The following is a 22,073-nucleotide window of genomic DNA, read 5'->3' on the forward strand; positions in this document are numbered from 1 at the left end:
TAAAAAAGTGAGTTAAAAAATGTGTTTATGATACAGACAAAATAATATTTGAAAAAATTTGCTATCCAAACACTGACTTTGAAAATATTTGACATTAGCAAAGCTTTTTTTAAAAAAAAAATCGAGAAATAGTCAATCAAAGTGTTTGGTAATCATGAAGATGTGAAATAGGTCACCACTAATGAAATGAAGTAGGGTTATCTAGCCGAAAATCATGTTGACCAAAAAAAAAAAGCTATTTAGAATTTTAGCTATTTTAGAAGTTGATTTTTTATTTGATAATTAGATTAGAATTGATGTTAAAGTTAGTTTAGAAAATATAGTTGTTTGTGTTTAGATATTAGTATTGGAATAAGTTACATGGCTTTATTTATCTATTTAAGGACTTGAAATCCTAACATTTTATTTGAGGAAGAAAAATCAATTTGTTGAATAAATTATTGATCCTTCTGAGCCTTTCTTATTCTTGATATTTTGATATGTTCTGCCAATTGAAGCTTTTGCTTCATTTATTGTTTAGATAGAGTATTGTTTGAAATAATCAATATAGTACTTTTTGTGATGTGATGTATGTAAGATAGTTGGGAATATAAAAGATGAGTTGGAAAATGTGTTTATGATACAAGTAAAATATTATTTGAAAAAATTTGCTATCCAAACACTGACTTTGAAAATATTTGACATTAGCAAAGCTTTTTTTAAAAAAATCGAGAAATAGTCAATCAAAGTGTTTGGTAATCATGAAAATGTGAAATAGGTCACCACTAATGAAATGAAGTAGGGTTATCTAGCCGAAAATCATGTTGATAAAAAAAAAAACAGCTATTTAGAATTTTAGTTATTTTAGAAGTTGATTTTTATTTGATAATTAGATTAGAATTGATGTTAAAGTTAGTTTAGAAAATATAGTTGTTTGTGTTTAGATATTAGTATTGGAATAAGTTACATGGCTTTATTTATCTATTTAAGGACTTGAAATCCTAACTTTTTATTTGAGGAAGAAAAATCAATTTGTTGAATAAATTATTGATCCTTCTGAGCCTTTCTTATTCTTGATATTTTGATATGTTCTGCCAATTGAAGCTTTTGCTTCATTTATTTTTTGGATAGAGTATTATTTGAAATAATCAATATAGTACTTTTTGTGATGTGATGTATGTAAGATAGTTGGGAATATAAAAGATGAGTTGCAAAATATGTTTATGATAAAAACAAAATATTATTTGGAAAAATTTGCTATCCAAACACTGACTTTGAAAATATTTGACATTAGCAAAGATTTTTTTTTAAAAAAAATTGAGAAATAGTCAATCAAAGTGTTTGGTAATCATGAAAATGTGAAATAGGTCACCACTAATGAAATGAAGTAGGGTTATCTAGCCGAAAATCATGTTGATAAAAAAAAAAAAAAAACCTATTTAGAATTTTAGTTATTTTAGAAGTTGATTTTTTATTTGATAACACTACAACAAAAATGGCATTTAGCGGCATTTAACGGTGTCAGTATAAATAATCTAACCTGACACTTTATCTATCCTCACACTTAGGGCGAGTGTTGTCCCTTCCAATGTGGGGATAGCCTCAAATCTTTAGCAGCATTCAAATGTGTCAGGAAAACAATGCTGCTATAGCATTCCTTCTGCCAACAAAAACAATTTTTGTGATAATCGAAAGTGTCCGTATAGCTTTAGAACATCAGTAGGATATCCAACTTTTGAAGTCTTAATATTTGGCTTTAAGGACACGCAGCCATGTGAATTTACACTGCTTTGGACGACATGGCCATTTGTCATTAGTGTTTTTCGACCTAAGCTATGCTGACACTTTTAATTGCCAGGAGTTTTTTCCCTATTTTTTTTTTATATGGAAGCAACCTGCAATTAGTCCTCCCTGCTGTACATTCCATCAACCAGAATCCCAAGGGACTTGTAAAATTATCCCAAAGAGCAGAATGCATATAGCAATTTAAAAGAAGAAGTCAATACTCAAATATATTTCATTAAATTAAAAGTGGATAACAAGTACTAAAATCGCAAACAAGTGCTAATTAAAAGCAAGTACTAAAATTCCAAACCAGTACCAAAAGATTGTCATTTACAATAACTTGAAAGACTTTCTTGTGCACAAACTAAAAGACTCTCATCCCTAACAAGTTGAAAGAAGTAGAAGTAGCTTCCAAACTTTCCATTTTATTGAGAGTCCTCAGTCATAACCATGAAGTCCCCATCATTCTTCAGCTATTTCCACCTGTGCACAAAGACCAAGGGGATCATTAGATCATCATAGCTAGAACTAAAATTCCAGAAAATCTGCAATGTATTTAAGTGCATATCTCACCAAATGACAAGGCCAAGCAACTGGTGCACCAAGTGCATCTTGAATTGTTTGTTGCAAATCATACGGTCTAATCAATTGATCACGTGGACTCATTGCAACTTGTATCTATATTTCACACCAGTTTGGCCCAAGAGCTTGTCCCCCGACCTCATCCAATGGATTTAGACTCCGTAAATATCCCTTTGCCACGATTTTTGTTGGGTCAAACAAACTTTTTAGTGAAACCATATTCCCTACCTAGTAAAGATCCAACAAGTACAAGAATCAAACTCATGCCAAATTCCAGATTACAAATGTGAAAGTTTAAAAGTTGTAAATACTTACTCGAATAGGTCGCGTGGCTCGCGATGGAGTTTGGCTTGACACATTGTTAGATGATGATGAAGGATGTCTTGGGCTGTCAATTGGAGAGCCCCTTCCATGTTGAACTAAAACCATTTTCTTCAAGCTGGCTATTTCATCATCTTGTCGCTGAAGCCTTTCCTCCAAACGGACCAATGTTGATTGTTGTTGAACATTTATACGGTAACATGTGTTACGACTAGGAATGTCTTCCCATAAGTCCGTTGGATTCACACCGTCACTAAACAAGCGAACATGACCATGTTTGTCTTGCCCAACCACCTGGGCAAATATATCATTGCGACCAACTGGATCTTGCGACTCCGATGGAAGCTGATTTTTCAGCTCATTCATTTTTTCCTACATAATAAAGGAAAACACTTGTTATTGCAAAAGCCTATCTGAAAACAATGGTAGAATTTATAGGCTTGTGTTCTCAGATCCTTACCAAATTCTCAGCAACTATGGTACTTGATGGAGTTCCATCGGCATGGGTATAAAACTTATTGAACATTTCTACTCTAGTAGGAGGTCTTCCTAACTGTTTGACCTATAAGAAATTGAATTTTTTTAATTATAATTTTAGCATTTAGCATATAATTAAAAAACAAGCTAACATAATGAAACATGTACGAGTAAAAAAAATAGCAACTAAAAAAAGGATGAGATATCACCAAGTGGTTCCGAAGATGAGCAAATGACTTTTTTCCAGTTGTGTGGTTCATCTTCTTCTCCCCTCTAGCTTTCTTGTTCCTCTCACTTAGTTTCTAAATTTCAAAATCAAAAGCAACATTACAGCATTGAATAAACACAACTTTATGAAGAATGTTGTAGCTGATTTGTACCTTTGCTTCTTCACTTTTCCAATAAGCCCAAAGTTTGATCCATTGCTCTTCCCGTACCCTTATGTCCTTTTGAAACCGAGCTTCAGCATTTGGCACGGCAGGATCAAAATATGTAGCCTTTAAATCTGCCTTCCAGCTTCTCCATTTTTTGCCAATAGATCTTAAGGTCCAAGCTTCTAGTCCCATAGGCAAAGCAAACCTTTCCTGAAACGTAGTTAGGAACTAGAAAATCAACATAACTTCACAGTAATTTTTGTAGAAAGCATACATAATACAAAAGCTACCATTACTTTTATCACTTCTAACATGTCCATTTTAAGTTTCCTTGGCATCTTAAGCCAACTTTCAACATCTATTGGACAATACATACCATTCCTAGCCAAACTGCCCAAGAATTCAGAGAAAGAGGTTTTCTCACTTATTGGGATCCCATTGTCATCGAGTTTAATCTCAATCCGTGGAAGGTCCTTAGGCCGACCCCAAATTTCTTTCATAAATGTAGGGCCTCGGGTTTTCTGATGTACTTCACTTGAATCATTTGTAGTTTCTTTTCCTGTATTAAATAAGAAAAAGGTGCAAGTTATGAACATAAAAAATGCACTTCTGGAATTGGTTCAAACAGTTAGTAATACCTGCATCGTCCGAGTTGCATGACATGAAGGTGGTGTCATTGGAATGTTGACCTTGAGAATCCTGATTTGGATTTTTTTCAGTTGGTACGTGCCTTGTTCCAAGTGGAGATTGTTGAATTGGAGAGTTCTGGCACTGCTCATGCGACTGTGAACCTCCATTAGCTTGTTGAGTAACTTGGTCACCTGATTCATGCATTATTCCCAATGTAGAATTCTGGATTGGAGATTGAGGTGCCCGAGCAGCTTCTCCTTGAACTTGTTCAATTACATTTTCATGGCTTGTTCCAAGTGGAGGCTGCTGCCTTGTTTCATGACATGAGGGAGGTTGCTCAATTGGTTCATCTCTCAATCCATTTGCAGCACGCTTACATTTTCGACCTCTATGGGCCATACCTGCATAATTCACCATTTATTTGATACCAGGTCCACCACCATATATATATATTTTAGGGGAAGAAAGGGACAAATGTAAATGTGTAGCCTTTATTGAAGCAGACACTCTACCTATAGCAGTGCATCAATCTGGGATAATGGATAAAGTATACAAACTAAAATTAATGAACAAGTTATCTTGACTACAGCTTACACTGCAAGCCGAGCTCAAGCATACTTTTATTGAACTAATTGTGAGTTGCAACGAATATTATTGAATCTATTGTATATCAAACTCGGGCAGTTTGCTTCTAATTATATTTGAAAAACCTTTTTGCTTATAAATCAGAACTTGAAAACAGCTTTAAGAACTTGATGATTACAGTTGGGTAAATTTGACGAAACCCACAAATCAATTCTCAAAATCCTAGTACTATCATCTCTATCAACAAAATGTTCTCACGTCACAAGGTCTGCTCAGGTCATGTAGTTCCATTTGAGAGGTTACTAAAAAGCTCCCATGGAAAGTAAAAACAGAGCAGAACCAAAAGAAGTCCATCATTCATGGGGAAACCCCCTACTTGCTCAAATCAAGCAGTCCAGCACACAATCATTTGCTGGTGAAAAACAAAACTAACATAATAGGCATTTTAGAACCCAATATCTACCAAGTACTAGCAAAGACACTTACAATTTTCAACAATCATACTAGAATCCAAAGCTATCATTTTCATTTGTGACTACAAATTTCCTCATAAACAATCAGCACCAACAATTTAGAAGTCCAGGATTCATGAGGAAAAAAACTTTGGAAATTTACTCTTTAAAGTTGTAACAGAAAGCAACTGACAATACACAACACTAAATCGCATTCGACAGCTCTCACAAGCCACATTGTCCTAATCTGACAAGAAAGAAGAACATATAGCATCTCTACCAGGCTTTCGACCTATGCAACTAGAAATGTGCTTCTCAGAAACGGAGAAGGAGGTTGTCAGAAATGGGAATCGAACAACCTAAATTAGACAGATGTCTACCATGCAATGCAAAATTAGACATAAAATACTGAAATTACCTCAAACTATGACTTGAATCCCTAACTTCTCGGTTTCCCCAAGCTTAAAGATCTGAACTTCAGCTTTCACCCAAGCTTTGAAGCCCTAATTTCTCATTCCTTGCCACCAAGCCAATGCAACAGCCGAATTAGGGATTTTCATGGTGCGAGCTCAACAAAGTTACCTAAATGGGTTCGAGTTCATGGACGGGTTTATCCAAATTGGTGGTGCGAGCTTGAAACAGAGAGAGAGGGCAAAGGGAGGGGACAACGAGAGAGGGAGAAGATGTCTGAAATAAAGGCGGTACTAATGACGCCAAAGTAAATTAGTCAAGCCTCTTGAATTTTTCAATTTGCCGCGCTAATTTTTGTGTGTTTGGGCAAAATTTTGTTAAAGCTACATAACAACTAAAAATGTTATTACAGCTATATACAATATAATATAACAACTACAAAAATAACAACTTAAAATTTTGTTAAAGCTATATAACAAGTAAAAATTTTGTTAAAGCTATACACAATATAGTGTAACAACTAAAAATATCTTAAATTAAAAATTTTGTGAAGCTAACAAAAAACATGAATTTAATCAAAATGTTTTCGGTACCCAATTTATTTTATGCTACTAGCAATTATGTACGGCTTGTAGTCTAACAAACCATTAGAAGGATCGAATTAGTTTATGGAACATAAAAATGAACTTGTGAATACATGAACTTTCCACTGATAAATGTTAGGATTAGAATTGATTGAACATATATATATTCAATATTTTCAATTCCAAAGCAATTGCCATTCAACTTTGTGTTTATTATAAGCTATTAAACACTTAGAAGATCTTAAATTTTCAATTCCAAAGCAATTGCCGTGTAACTTTGCGTTAATTAGAAGCAATTAAACACTTAGAATATTCAATGTTTTCAATTCCAAAGCAATTGCCGTTCAACTTTGTGTTAATTAGAAGCAATTAAACTAGAATTCGGGTTGTCCGAATTCATATATTTCGAATTTGGTTCGAATTCGGTAATGGAGTTTATAAATTTTATATAATATTATATAATATTATAAATTTTATATTATATAATAAATTTTATATTAAACACTTAGAATATTCAATGTTTTCAATTCCAAAGCAATTGCCGTGTAACTTTGCGTTAATTAGAAGCAATTAAACACTTAGAATATTCAATGTTTTCATAGGCAAAGTAATTGCCGTTCAACTTTGTGTTAATTAGAAGCAATTAAACTTGAATTCGGGTTGTCCGAATTCATATATTTCGAATTTGGTTCGAATTCGGTAATGGAGTTTATAAATTTTATATAATATAATATAATATTATAAATTTTATATTATATAATAAATTTTATATTAAACACTTAGAATATTCAATGTTATCAATTCCAAAGCAATTGCCGTTCAACTTTGTGTTAATTAAACTTGAATTCGGGTTGTCCGAATTCATATATTTCGAATTTGGTTCGAATTCGGTAATGGAGTTTATAAATTTTATATAATATTATATTATATTATAAATTTTATATTATATAATAAATTTTATATTAAACACTTAGAATATTCAATGTTTTCAATTCCAAAGCAATTGCCGTGTAACTTTGCGTTAATTAGAAGCAATTAAACACTTAGAATATTCAATGTTTTCAATTCCAAAGCAATTGCCGTTCAACTTTGTGTTAATTAGAAGCTATTAAACACTTACAAGATCTTAAATTTGAACTTTCCACTAATAAACGTTAAATTAGTGGAAAGTTTGATGGTCAATCCAAAATTTCGACAAAACCGATTAAACTCTCCCAAAGATCAGTTATGGAGTGGACATATATGCAATAACAATCCAAGTTCGGAATGATCGGTTCGGTCGATTCGACCGGTTCGATTGTGTCTCCAGTCTTGTTCAATGGTTAATCCAAAAATTCAATTAAACCGAACAACCTTCAATCAAAGATTAGTTATGGAGTATATATACAGAATATGCAATAACAACGTTTGATCAGTATGATCGGTTTGATCTATTCGATCGTGCTTGACCGGTTCGATCGTGTCTCCAGTCACTTTAATGGTTAATCCAAAATTTCGACTAAACCAATTAAATTCGATCAAACATCAGTTCGACCGGAAATTTAGAGAATTTCACTTTTTGAATTGTTATTTATTTAAAAAATAATTTTTCCATTGTATTAAAAAATTATTTAAGAAATTTATCGATTAAAGTTTCAAATTATTTCTATTGATCAAAAATTAGAGAGGGGTGATTGGAAATAAAAAATTGGCCATAATACAATGATTCACTACATTAATATTACAGCTTACAATTAATGGAATTGCTTATAAAATAATGACCAGTATTTATCCAACCCATTGGGCTCTTAAAATTAGTAATGGGTTGTTTTATGTTTGGTCTGAATTGATTTGCAAAAATTGCATTATATCTTACACTCAAAAGTTTAAAAAACAAAACAAAGAAATGATTATTGTAATTATCAAAAATAATAATAACAATTTTGTTAAAACATTTAACGAATCATAATCAAACTTGAAAGTGAATTTGATGGATAGCAATTTCCCATAACACAAAGGCATTTAGAGATTGCACAGAACATTTCAATTGAGACCATGTATGGTGTACGGGCAGGTGCTTGAATAAACACCATGATCTGCAATTCCGCAAATTTGAAACCATATTTGTCCCTTCAAATTTAGTTGCTGTATACAATAATCAAACGAACCAAAACTCACAAGCTTCAAGTAATTTTAGACCAACGAAATGTAGACAAGTAATTGCAGCCAGTAGTAGAGCCTTAGCAATTGAAACATATAACAATTAATAGGGCCAACAAGCTTAGCAACTATAAAAGATACTAAATCAGATTATATTGGGACAAATCAACTTCAATCCCAAGTCCATCCTCACGAACCCAACTAATTTCCTCATTTTCATTCTCAACAACAGGATTGCCAACATCACTTTGCAAATATGTCTCAACATCCATGGTTGTGCCCATGTTATATCCACCTCTTGCAGTGGTAAAGATAACAACTTGCCAATCCTTATCAGTTGGATCTTCCACATAAAAAACCTGTGATGCTTGTGAAGCGAGTATAAATGGCTCAACATGAGGCCTCACATTTGCAAAATTGACTACAGTAAACCCATTAGCATCTTGTTTCATTCTCGAACCATTTGATATCCAATCACATTCGAATAACACCACCCGACGACCTCCATAAATTAATTCAACAACATTTTTCAAGACGCCAAAGTAGACTAGTTCACTCAAAACTGGATTTTGATCCCTTATACTTGCAAAACTGGATGTTGTTGCATTGACTGTAAACCACTATTCTGCGTTTTTCTTTTCTTCTCAACTTCGTTGGTGTGAAACCGAAATCCATTAACAACATACTTGTCATGTTGGATTCCAACAACATCTGGACCTTTAGCAAGGAACCTCAAGTCTCTCAATACCGAAACATTTTGAGGAAGTTCTAACTTGTCAATCTGTAAAAAAAAAAAAGATGATAAAACTATATTTGAAGTCCTACAATTCAAATTGTACTTAATATTTAGAATTTTACTTACATGTTCAGCAAACCAACAAGCAAAATTTTCGCTGTGCAAGCGCTCTTTTAGATGCTGTGGAACTTGAGGATGCCATTCTTCTATCAATCTACGATGCTGCCTAGAAGTACATGAGTCAAAATTGTAATCATACATTGAATTCTACAATAAAATTTTAATGCATCAAGTTGTAGTTGAACTTACTCTATGTAAGGTGTGACAGCATCACAGTTAAATAAAATATACTGATGAGCTTTACTCAAGATATGAGCATCAAAAACTGTTGCCTTGCCCCTCCCCAAAGGATGTCCTGATTTAGAGAATATATCTAAACCCTCTTCAATTTCCTTATGTACTTCTTCATTTCTGCTTGGACGATTGAATTTTGTCTCAACATAGTCCGCAAGATACAACGAGCAAAAGTTTATGCATTCTTCTGCCAAGTAGCCTTGAGCAATCGAACCTTCAGGCCTACTTTTATTTCGAACATAAGATTTTAATGTTCCTAGGTACCTAAAGTATCATCATTCCAAACTCTCTGTTTAGTTCCACAAATCAAAGAAAGAAAAAAAGCAATAAACATTTAAGGCATAATTAGAATTACAAGCAGTACCTCTCTACAGGATACATCCAACGATAATACACCGGGCCACCTAATTTCACTTCAGTTGCCAAATAAATAGTTAAATGCACCATGACATCGAAGAATGTTGGTGGAAAGCATTTCTCAAGATCGCAGAGTATAACGGCAATTTCACTTTCCAAACGAACCACATCTTGAGGACAAATAACTTTAGAACAAAGCTGCCTGAAGTATCTACTCAATCGAATCAAAGGATAGTGCACTGATTTTGGCAAAGTCTTTCTCAAAGCTATAGGCATCAATTGCTGCATTAGAATATGATTATCATGACTTTTAAGTCCCGAAATTCTTGGTGGCTTTACTCGAACGCATCTTGAGACGTTAGCTGCATAACCATCTGGAACTTTCACTTTTTTTAGCACATTGCAAAACATAGTTTTCTGTTTTTTATCCATTGCAAAGGAAGATGGAGGTAAGTAAACCTTTCCAGGTTCTGTCTCAATGGGATGCAGCTCTTTTCTTATTCCCATTTCTCTCAAATCACGGCGGGAATTATAATGGTCCTTTGCTTTATCCTCAATATCCAGCAATGTCCCCCAAATATTTTCACAAACATTCTTCTCAATGTGCATGAAGTCAAGATTATGTCTTAAGACATTATCTTTCCAATATGGCAAGTCAAAGAAAATACTCCTCTTTTTCCAATTAAAAGGCAATTTCGGATTACCTTTCACAAGTTTTCCAAATTTAATTTGCAAGTCTCCCAATTCACTCACAATCATATCCCCAGTTTGTAAAGGTGGTCGCTTTCCATATTCTTCGGTGCCATCAAACAATTGGGCTTGCTTTCTAAATTTATGCTTACTATCTAAGAATCTACAATGACCCATATAGCAATGCTTGAAACTATGAGTCAACCGTCGAGCATGAGTGAACTTGTGACAAACAGGACAAACATATTCACCTTTAGTGCTCCACCCAGATAACATTGCATATCCAAGAAAATCACTAATGGTCCACAACAGAGCTGCATGCAATTGAAAATTTTCTTTTTGGGATGCATCATAAGTTTGAATGTCAAAATCCCACAATTCGGTCAATTCTTTAACTAGAGGCTGTAGATAAACATCAATATTATTCCCAGGAGAGGATGGTCCGGGTATTAACAAGGACAACATGAAGTACGGTTGCTTCATACACATCCACGGAGATAAGTTATATGGTATTAAAACCACAGGCCAAGTACTGTGTGTAGAACTCATGTTGTTGAATGGATTAAACCCATCAGATGCCAACCCCAATCTAACGTTTCGACAATCCTTAGCAAATTCTGGATGTAGATGGTCAAAAGTTTGCCAAGTTGGAGAATCAGCTGGATGTCTCATACAACCATCTTTTGTACGTTTTTTCTCATGCCATCTCATTTGAGATGCAATTTTAGAAGATATAAATAGTCTTTGTAATCTAGATTTTAAAGGAAAATGCCACAATACTTTTTGAGGGATTTTTCTTTTTTCACCAGTTGGATCATTTTCTGAAGCACCCCACCTAAGCTCGTTACATGTTTCGCATGAAGTTCTTTTTTCAGCACTACCCCAATAAAGAGAACAATCATTAGGACATGCATCGATCTTTTCATAACCCAGCCCCAATGTATTCATAAATTTCTCAGCCTCATAGTAAGAAGAAGGCAAATTAGTCATGGCCTCCGGAAATGCTTCTCTCAACAGCTCAACAAGCATATTAAAAATCTTGTTACTCATCTTACCAAGGCATTTTAGGTGAAGCAAACGAATAATGAAAGACAACTTCGAGAAATTTTTGCAACCACTGTACAAATCCTGTTGAGAATCATCAATCAATTTGTAAAATTTTTCAGCCTCTGAAACAGGAAAGTCCCCTTCTCTATTCAATTCATTTGTTCCATGTGGTATCCCAAATACATCATGGACCAAGTCTTGCATGTCATTAGTCCCATTTGAAACCCCAATTGATGTATTTTCAGAATTAGATTTGGCTTCATAGTAGTTTGAAAGTTCTCCATGTGCTATCCAATTATTATAACCCTTGATAAAGCCTACCACTTTCAAATAATCATATGCTTCCATTTTAGTCACACAAACACCCATGCCGCAATCTTTGCAAGGACATAAAATCAGTCCGTCACAACTTGATCTAGAAAATGCAAAGTTTAGAAACATTTGAAGTCCTGCCTCATACTTTTCACTTGTTCTTGGAAAATCCATCCAACTTTTATCCATACTTTTAATATAAATAAATGTCCTCCAACAAGCTTCCAAGAGCATGAAAATAACAACTACACATTAGTACTTAGAAAAGGCATAGGTTTATGACACAGTTAGACCGCCAGCAGATATTTATGAAGAAAAAGCATTCACCACAGAGAAACAGTGAAATGTGAAAGAAAGAAGAGAATCTATCTAGCTTTTTATTTTATACTCATAATCTTTTTTTGGTCCAAGGATTCTTTTAAGTTGCTATGACTATTCAGCTAATTGATCTAGAAACAGGACTAAATTGAGAAAAAAAACAGAACCCGTAAGGGTGCTATGTCATCCTGAACTGGGAGGGGTGGAAGTTTGAGTCAATCACACCTACATAATCAAATGGTACACCATTCGATCTCACCCATCTCAATAACGACATAATATTTGTTTGTCTATTCAATAATCTTGCTCAACAACAATCTGAACCTATCTGTCACGGATGCATAACCAGCACATGACCAATGTGTAGTTCAACAAAAAGTCCATTAATTAAGTCCTTAAATATTAATTTTCATCAACCTATTTCTTAAACTTTTGCACTTGTCATGCAAAAAGGTCATTCCAGTCACCCCATTGCTATTTTGATCTTCATCAAAGAGCTTCCAAGTCGATTTCTATTCATAGCCTAAACAGAGCTTTAATTACAACTAAGTTTCATAGATTAACATTAAAAGAGATTCACAGAAAAAAATGAAAAACAGGGGGGAATTGACATTTTATCGAACAGGTTATGGGCAACAGCTTCATTGTGTTTACCACTTCAATTTTGGAACAAGATATGCGCACCTGAAGTATCTTCCCACTTTCCCAATGTAGAGCTCCGTTCTTCAGCTTTTACTCCCTGCCTGCCCTTCCAGATGTCTTAGCCGAGGGATTTAAAGTTGAGGTTAGAAAAGATGAAGATGGTTGTTTGCGGAGATAGCTTCGATTGCTACCAACATTCTAGACTGGCCGAGATAGCTTGTATGCTGAGAGGTGAGAGAGATGAGAAGAAGAAAATTTTCACCAAGTCCTTTTGCCGGCAAAATGAAACTTCACAGTACTTCAGCAAGTGTTTTGGAGCCAAAATAAAACGATGTCGTTTTCTGTGTTTTTTTGATTTTTTTTTTTGGTTCATCTCACATTTTCCAGAGTGTCATCATAGGTTACCTAAAGGCACATTATTATTTGTATATCATGATAAAATAAAAAAATTATAGTACATATTATTGAGTTTATTAATAAGTGTCATGATATGTTCACTATAATGACACAAACCAGCAAGTGTCCTTATAGGCATGTCAGGAAAGGTCATTTTTGTTGTAGTGTAATTAGATTAGAATTGATATTAAAGTTGGTTTAGAAAATATAGTTGTTTGTGTTTAGATATTAGTTTTGGAATAAGTTACATGGCTTTATTTATCTATTTAAGGACTTGAAATCCTAAGTTTGTATTTGAGGAAAAATAATGAATTCGTTGAATAAATTATTGATCCTTCTGAGCCTTCCTTATTCTTGATATTTTGATATGTTCTGCCGTTTGAAGCTTTTCCTTCATTTATTGTGACTAATCAAAGTCAACCAAAGTCCACGGAACCTTGCAGCACACGAAGCCATACGTCTAGTTCATATTTGGATGCCTTGTTTCTTGATATGAGAATTATAATACTTCCGCTACATTTTTTTTTTTTTTGCGCTAACAAGTGGCACCAAAACCCTTGATTTAAGAGTTTGATTCTAAGATATTTTTGGAACTTGAAGGGTGTGTAAAATTTATGATAGAAGACCATGAACCATAGAAGTGTATCGAAATTGTGGTAAAGTATTCGTGTATTGAAAAATTGGACCACAAAAGTTTGATCTTAGGGTACTCGTTCGTTAATTAATAATAAGGAAAAAAAGTTACCTAATTGAACAAAAATCTAAAAAGAGGGGAAACTATTGAAATTCACTACAAGAAATTTGGCCTTTTGTTACAACAAAAAATCATCACTAAAAATCAAAAAGTCGTCATTATATGAGTATAGTGACGACTTTTTCCATTGTCACATCGTTGTCACTAATTCTATGTCACAAATGGGTACGTGTGACAACCCCTTGAAAGTCGTCACTAAATCTTGTTATTTAATGACGAGGACAAAGTCGTCACTAATGGTTATCATTCTGTGACAAATTTTCTTGTCACTATTTCACATATTTTTTTGTCATAAATGGAGCAAAAGTAGTCACAGATTTGAAGTCTACAGTGACGACTTGAACTTGTCACCATCAGTCCTAGTATTCAGTGACAGGAATAATCGTCACTTAGTGAACTTGCATAAAGGTCGTCACTAAACTTTATCTTAATAAGCTGCAATTGTTCATCATTGTCACGGCATTTCCGACAATTATAGCAAAACTCAATTTGACAAAAGGTTTGGTGAACTTGCATGCTAGTGACAACCTTCCTTTGAAAGTTGTCACTGAGCTTTGTCTTCAAGAGTTGACATTGACCATTACAACTATAGTATTGCGATGCCATTTTCAACAAATATAACAAAACATTCAATTTGACAAAAGGCAAAACTAACGTAGAATATATGCCGCAAATTCATATATTTGGCCATAACACATCTCCAAATTAATCAAAACAGAAGTGAATCACAAATGTTGGGAATATAGTAATCCCACATAATCAGTTGTAAGTTCTAATGGCCATTACATATCCTTCCCAAAAGATAGAATACTAGATTTTGCCACTGAAGCATAGACTACACAGCTATGGTCAGATTTTGAGCATCTCTTGCAGCACGAGCATCATTAGTCTTCTCATGATCAAAATATGAAGCTAGACTGCATTGAAAATAAACTTTTCTTTAGAGTTTCAGCATATCCAACTACTGTGAACTTAAGTAAAAAAATCAGTCAAGTAAGTGAAGCAGCCAAAATAAAAGTTCAGCCAAAAATCAGTAAAATACTTTTCTAATTTCGCAAAGAATCATCAGGTCGGGGTTGCTTCTCATGTAAATGAAAAGAATCAAAGATGGTTTTCTTGCCTCCTTTCTCTCCTTTGTGCATAGAATATGTAAACAGATAAAATTTAGTATCTTTTTTCCCAACTACAAAAGAACAGATATTTGAACCAGCACACTTTCACACGTTCACAATAATGGCCAATAAGCATGAGTAATGCTGATAGGATAGAATTTCAGATCAACAGTAGTAAATTTGGCAAAGATGATGCTCTATAAACACCTAGTTGTGACCATTAAGGCATTAATATACAGCTGGCAATGGTGCAGAAACAAGCAGACATGACCATAACAGAAACTGGACCACAATCCCCAAACTAAAAAAGAAAGAGGGCAGAAGAAAGAAAATTCAGATAAGAGAGAAAAAAGCAATATAGTTATCTTGATTCTCTGATTTATTCAACACGACAATGACAAAACTATTAAAGTTGAGAATAACAAAAGCATGAATGCTTGCTTTGGCCCAATGAAGATTGCTTCAACAGAAAGGTGATACTCGCCTTTTTGCTTCTTATTTCAGCCAAGTAATTAGGATTGGCATTCATTTCTAGAGGCACAGTTCTTGCAAAGCTTCCACTACTGCATACAAAATTCCCCAACGTCCCATATAGAAAGGATATAGGGTGCAGAATAAAACACAATTTCCAGATTCAATGTTTCCATAATTGAACGTTAGAAGAATTAAGGTGACAAAACACAATAGCCAATTTCCAGAGCTAAAAATCTAACCTTTTATGAAGAGCCAGGGACACATATCACAACATGCAAATGCAACAAAGTTTCAAGAGCTCACAGTTTCACAAGATACAGTAGTGTACTTTCAAGTGCTCATAGTTTCACACAATGCAAATGCAACAAAGACTAGAAAGTCAGGATGCGAAGTTAAGGCTTGATTTTCACAATAAGTATCATCTTTGGATCAACATTAAGCATAAAATTATACCAATAATCAAGTCACCGAGACTTAAGGTTGAAACTCCTCACCTTTTTGTTGTCTATCATTTGCGCAAGTCTTTCATTTGGGCTATCAACTCCTCGTATAGCCCCCTAGTTTCAAGTTGCTGATCTTGCAAGCTCTTAATTAGCTCCTTTTGGGCATTGAATTCCTCTGTAATTTTTGTAGCTCGTTGCTCTGCGACATCTGCCCGTCTTCGATGTTCTTCAATTTCACTCCTCAAGTGGTCAATCTCCATTGCTTGCCTCTTGGTTGTGCTGCGGTTACGAAGCTGTCCAGGTATGTATCCAAGTTGCTGTTGACAAATTTCAGCACTGCTCATTGAAGTTGATGCTTCCATCTCTTTCATTGTTGCCTAGACAAGACAGAATAGCTTAGGTGTTAAAAGGAATGTCACAAAGGAGTTGTAAATGCATAAAAATAGAAGGACATCTCGCACCAAAGTCTCTTTCGCTAGATCATTTATCAGCCCTCCTGCCTTCTTTGATGTACGACTGATTTCAAACATTTTTATCTCTGAAAGCTCCACTCCCTCCTTCCTCTTCTGTCAAATAGAAATTTTGACACCTGACTTTGAGAGTGAAGAAGGACAAAAAGCATAAGCACATCTCCAAACAATTTTAATTGATTACCTTCTCTTCAACAACTCTAGCAAGTGACTTTGTTCCCACAGTAGTATGAGTTTCATTCTTGGCACGATTTCCTTTGTTACGGTCACTGATTTTCTGTAATATATAAACAACCAGCAATAATTCTAAATAAATATGACAAATAAGTTTTATATTTAGGCAAGACTAATTCAAGTATGTAACTAGACCTTGAATTCTTCACTTCCAAAATAGTTGCAGAGCCATGTCCAATCCTCAGCTGATACACCTTCAGGAACATGTTGAATTGCTTCCTCCTTCGTCCCAAAAGTTAGAAAATAGCGATGCAACCGATATCGGTGATTCCGATACAAGGTGTTCAACTGCCTATTTATAGCAGTTTTTGAGGTGATGTTATTCTCAAACTGGAAGTCATCCTTGGAGTAAGCGAGACATATTATAATAATGAATGCACAAAAAGACACTATATATGTACGATGGCAAGCCTCTCAAATGGGAACATCCAGCGATATTGAGCTGGGCTAGCTAGAATTGCTTCGGCAGGTAGGTGAACCAACACATGTAGCATTATGTCGAAGAAGGCAGGAGGGAATAGTCTCTCTAATTTGCACATAATCACAGGAATTTTGCTATCACACTCCTGTAGAACATCCCTATGCAATGTTCTAGCACACAACTTTTTAATCAAATCACTTAATTCAAACAGCACTTGTCGAACTTCTTTAGTTAAGCTTCCACGAATTGCAAGTGGGAGTATTCGTTGAATGAAAATGTGAAAGTCATGGCTCTTCATTCCGGAAAGCTGGAATTGTCCATTCTTTATGCATCGAGATATATTAGAGGCAAAGCCATCCGGAAATTTGATGGAAGCTAAGAAATCACTGACTTTTTTCTTCTCCTCTTTAAATAGCTGATAGCAAGCATAAGGCATGATGTAAACATCACCATTCTGAATCAAATGCAACTCTTTTTTGATACCTAACTCCTTCAAATCATTGCGACACTGCCAGATGTCTTTAGTCTTGCCATCAATATCCATAATAGTAGCAAAGACACTCTCCGATACATTTTTCACTGTATGCATGACATCTAAATTATGCCGCAATTTTAGGCTTGACCAATAAGGTAACTCAAAAAAGCAACTTTTCTTTGTCCAATTAAGCCTATTGGCATCACGTTTGCGCTTCCTTGCCTTGATTTGCTGAAGAGTTTTCCCAAACTATATCTCAACTCTTTCTACTTGTTCCAGAACTTCTTTTCCAGATAAGGGAATAACAGGATTCCTAAAATCTACTTTACCATCAAATGGATTTCTTTCTCTACACCAATGATGATCAATAGGCAAGAAGCGACGATAGCCTGTGTAGCATAATTTTTTCCTATGTTTCAAATGCATACAGGATGTTTCTGCCATGCAAATTGGACAAGCCTGATACCCTTTAGTACTCCATCCAGATAACATAGCATAGGCGGGGAAGTCATTTATAGTCCAAAGCAAAGCAGCACGAAGGGTAAATTTCTGACCAGTATATGCATCATAAGTTTCTAGACCATCCCAAAATTCATTCAACTCATCTATTATAGGTGCCATGTAGACACAGATCTCATTTCCCGGGGATTTAGGATCAGGAATCAACATTGACATGAAAAAGAATAGGTCTTTCATACATTTCCAGGGAGGCAGATTATATGGTACAACAAAAATGGGCCAAATGCTATAAGTCGATGTCATGGTTCCAAAAGGATTGAAACCATCAGTCGCAAGGCCAAACCTGACATTTCTAGGATCATGAGCAAAATCTAGATATAATTTATCAAAATGTTTCCATGCTTCGCTGTCCGCCGGATGCCTCATGGTGTTACCATCATCTACACGTTTTTCTTTATACCACCGCATATCTAAAGCTATTTCCTTGTGTGCATATAAGCGTTGAAGCCAGGGTTTCAAGGGAAAATAGCGAAGAACTTTTGTGGAATTTTTGAACCCTTTGACTTGTAGCGGGCCTCTTTGCAATTTGGATTTGGACAAGTGTCAAAATTTTCATATTCCTTGCGGAAGAGTACACAATCATTGACACAGGCATGTATTTTTTCAGATATGAACCCCAAGTCTCGAATAATTCTTTTAGCATCAGAGAAAGACTTGGAAACTGCAGCTTCGGGAGGTAGTGCCTTCTTAAAGACCTCTAGCAAGGAGTTAAACGAATTTATAGTCCACCCGTTCATCGTTTTGAGATGTAGAAGAGTGACTACAAAAGACAGTTTTGAGAAAAAGGTGTTTCCAGGATAAAGTTCCCTTTTTGCATCTTCCAACAATTTTAGGAAGGCATCAGTCTCACTAGCATTCAAGACTGAACTTCCTTCACCATTATCTTCCCTACTAAACCAATTTGCCCCCCATTGTGCAGTGCCTATGTCATTGAGTATATGGTTTAAATCTTTACTGTCAGTATCCCCTTCTTCATCATCGCCCAGATTTCTATCCTCTCTAATTTCCTGTCGAAATTGTTCACCATGGTGTATCCATCTGGTGTAACTTTTTCTAATTCCAAATGTAAATAAGTGGTTTTCCACCACACTTTTTGTATGGTTGCAGAAGTTATTGCATTGTTTACACGGGCAAGCTATCGTAAGATGTTTGCCTTTCCAGAATATGCGAAGTTTAAGAAAGCAGCCACCCTAAGTTTATAAGACTCGTCCTGTCTATTATCAAGTTTCATCCAATTTTTGTCCATTTCCTAGAGTTACAAATCCAGAACATAAGTCACAAATTTTATCTACACATTACAACCACAAAAAAGCATAGATAAGCTAGTTATGAAGCAATAGATTTACACTGGAAAGCTGTAAATCTGTTAAAGCAATCTATTAAAGCAAAAACAAGTCAGTTCTTCAAGAGACAATTACACACTTTCCAGGACACAAGTTAAAAACAATCTATTAAAGCATAATTTAAACAAGTTACCTGACACGTAATGAGAAATTAGAAGAACAGCGGTAAAAACGGGCCTAATTGTCTCTTGAGTCCAGTGTAAAGCAGCTGTAACAAAGGCAATGAAAAAGCTGAGAATCATTTTTGAACAAAAGCTCCAATGAGAAAGCTGATTAGTGAAGAAATATATAGAAAACAGATGCCCAAACATAATGCACCAAGTGTGGCAACCCGTTTAATGGGAGTAGATATGTACCATCAGAAACAAAACCTTTTTTCAATTCTTTTTTGAAAATCTCATAAGAGTTTCAATTCCTCACTCTCTCGGTCAGCAAGGCAAAGTTTCCAGCAACACTACTTCAAAATTTTCCCCAAAGTTTCATATTCTACTTGTTTAAACACTAAACACTCAACATATTATCTGACCAGCCTGAACTATAGCAAATAACCCACCATTTAAGCAAGTAATTCCACCATGAACCTCAAAATAATTCTGTCATCTGCTAACTATAACTTTCAGCCATATGACAGTTTAAAAATACGGTTCTTTCTTCACATTTTCTTCAGTTTTAACTCCAACACAACATGCAAGGAATGATTATCTTATCTCAGAGTATTTTAAGCTGCAAGATAATATTTTCAGCCAGAGATTCGAAGTTAATGTTAAACAAAGTTTTGTTTCCCTCTCTCGGCCATATTAGAAAGGCTTTAGCAGCCAACAGCTTTTAAAACAAGAAAATTCTCCAATAATCTCTTCATTTTATACCCAATCTCACATGCATGTTCATTTCCCTCTCTAGGATGAAGCTGGAAAAATTCCAGCAGGTTTTCTTCCTACGGTCTCAACCCAAATAGTAGTATTGAAAGCAAAGGCATAGAATTTCTAAAATTTCCTCCCTTCCAAGATTCAGCTCAACATTGAGCTCACAACCCCTCCCCAATCCAAGATTCAGCTCAACATGCAGCTCACAACCCTCCATTCCACTTCGTTTCACTCTCACAACTCAACATTCAGCGCACATGACCTACATTAGACAGAACTGTTCGAAAATAGATGGAAAATATTGAGATTTTTTACCTCAAATTATGCCGTCACAACCTTAGGTCTTCTTTTCCTTCTGATTCAGTCTTCAAACTTTGGCTTTTCCCCAAAATTCATGGTCAAATGCCGTGACGAACTAGGGATATTTGTTATCTCCCACTCTACTAAAGCTGCCCTATCAGTTTGGGTAGCTCAATTTAGGGATGCAAATGGTGGCTCAACGTAGGGATATTTGCTATCTGCTACCTACTAAAGCTGCAATTTCAGTTTGGGTAGCTCAATTTAGTGATTATCTCAGTAATTTTAGCAAGATACCAGTGGAGAGAAGGAGAAGAAGATGGTGTCCGAAGGCACAGAAAGAGGGAAATGAGTTTTGTCTGAAATTTGGCTAAGTGTTGTTGAGTGCTTTTCTTCCAAATCAACTTCAAACGATGTTGTTTCTGCTTAATTTAGAACCCCGCCTCTACTCCTTTAATTTTCAGATTCCCGCTTCCACTATTGCACATTAAAAAAGAACGCCTTCTCTCTCTAAATTGTTGAACCTTTTTTTATAGAAATAACGCCTTCGATCTCTTTTTCTTTTCCCAATCTTTGCGCAATTAACATTGTTTATTATTTTGAGCTTTTTTAATTCACAAGTTGTATTAAAACTTTGGAATATAAAAATTTAGTATTTTTGGATTTTTTCTTTTTTTTACTAACATTTGCTACACATATATTAGCTATTTTTTGAGGTATTTTTGAAAAACTTTGCAGTAGCAGAATTTTTAGAGTATATTTTGAAATATTTTTAGAAAATATTTTGGGATATTTAAGAATAGAAGAGTTTCTAAAATATTTTTTGAGATATTTTTTAAAATTTTACAAAAATTTAAATTAATTTTTAGATTATCTTTTAGTGTACTTTTTAAAAATTTTTATTATATTCGAAAAACTAATTTTTGAAAAACACTCCAAAAACTCTTGATCCAAACAGTTATAACAGATGCAACCAAACAAGTGAACAGCTCAGCGAAGGTCGAAAAATTGATTCAAGGCATCTCAACATTAGGATCTCTACCAAAAATAATGTTCAAAAACTAAAACGCTTATTAAAAATATGTTTATGATTCAAAAAAAGATCTTTTAATGCAAATATTTTTGGTATCAATTTAATAATTTTATCAATTATGCATGAATTGTGGTCTGACAAGACCAAACAATCTGTTTAGTTGATCAAATAACCAAAATGGTTTACTAATACATGCATGAAACACTAAATCTATTTGATACAAGTATTGATTCATAAACTATAGTTCCAATTTGATTATTGTACATTGTAATACATAACAAACTCCAGTCATGCAATTGTCAAGATTTTTACTTAATTTCATATTAAATTTTATTATTCTCTACCATTATTTTCACACTATGTTAATCAGTAATTTTCCATATGTTTTCAAGAGAACTAAATAATGAATTCATGATATTTTTTAACTTTATAACTAGGTATTAGTTACGTTTGGAATAATTAAA

General features: G+C 34.5%; 1 protein-coding gene across 1 annotated transcript; it reads right to left on the reverse strand.

Annotated features, from left to right (window-relative positions):
• Positions 1-8,459: 8,459 nt before the first annotated feature.
• LOC113739104 (uncharacterized) lies at positions 8,460-11,872 on the reverse strand. The gene is made up of 5 exons (XM_027266350.1): positions 9,774-11,872; positions 9,365-9,673; positions 9,182-9,281; positions 9,006-9,100; positions 8,460-8,910 (listed from the first exon to the last, which is right to left on the reverse strand). The coding sequence occupies exons 1-5, from the start codon at positions 11,870-11,872 to the stop codon at positions 8,460-8,462; spliced, it is 3,054 nt and encodes a 1,017-aa protein (XP_027122151.1).
• Positions 11,873-22,073: the final 10,201 nt, after the last annotated feature.

Source organism: Coffea arabica, chromosome 6e (genome assembly GCF_036785885.1).
Source record: "Coffea arabica cultivar ET-39 chromosome 6e, Coffea Arabica ET-39 HiFi, whole genome shotgun sequence".
In the NCBI taxonomy this organism is placed as follows: Eukaryota; Viridiplantae; Streptophyta; class Magnoliopsida; order Gentianales; family Rubiaceae; genus Coffea; species Coffea arabica.

What these genes read in the sequence shown, in the direction of transcription:
- LOC113739104 (XM_027266350.1), bottom strand. Translation starts at nt 11,872, where the DNA reads ATGGGTGTTTGTGTGACTAAAATGGAAGCATATGATTATTTGAAAGTG. An exon ending in CTTGTTGGTTTGCTGAACAT is followed by an intron (nt 9,101 to 9,181) that starts GTAAGTAAAATT and finishes TTTTTTTTACAG; the next exon opens with ATTGACAAGTTAGAACTTCC. An exon ending in GTTGGAATCCAACATGACAA is followed by an intron (nt 8,911 to 9,005) that starts GTATGTTGTTAA and finishes AACAACATCCAG; the next exon opens with TTTTGCAAGTATAAGGGATC.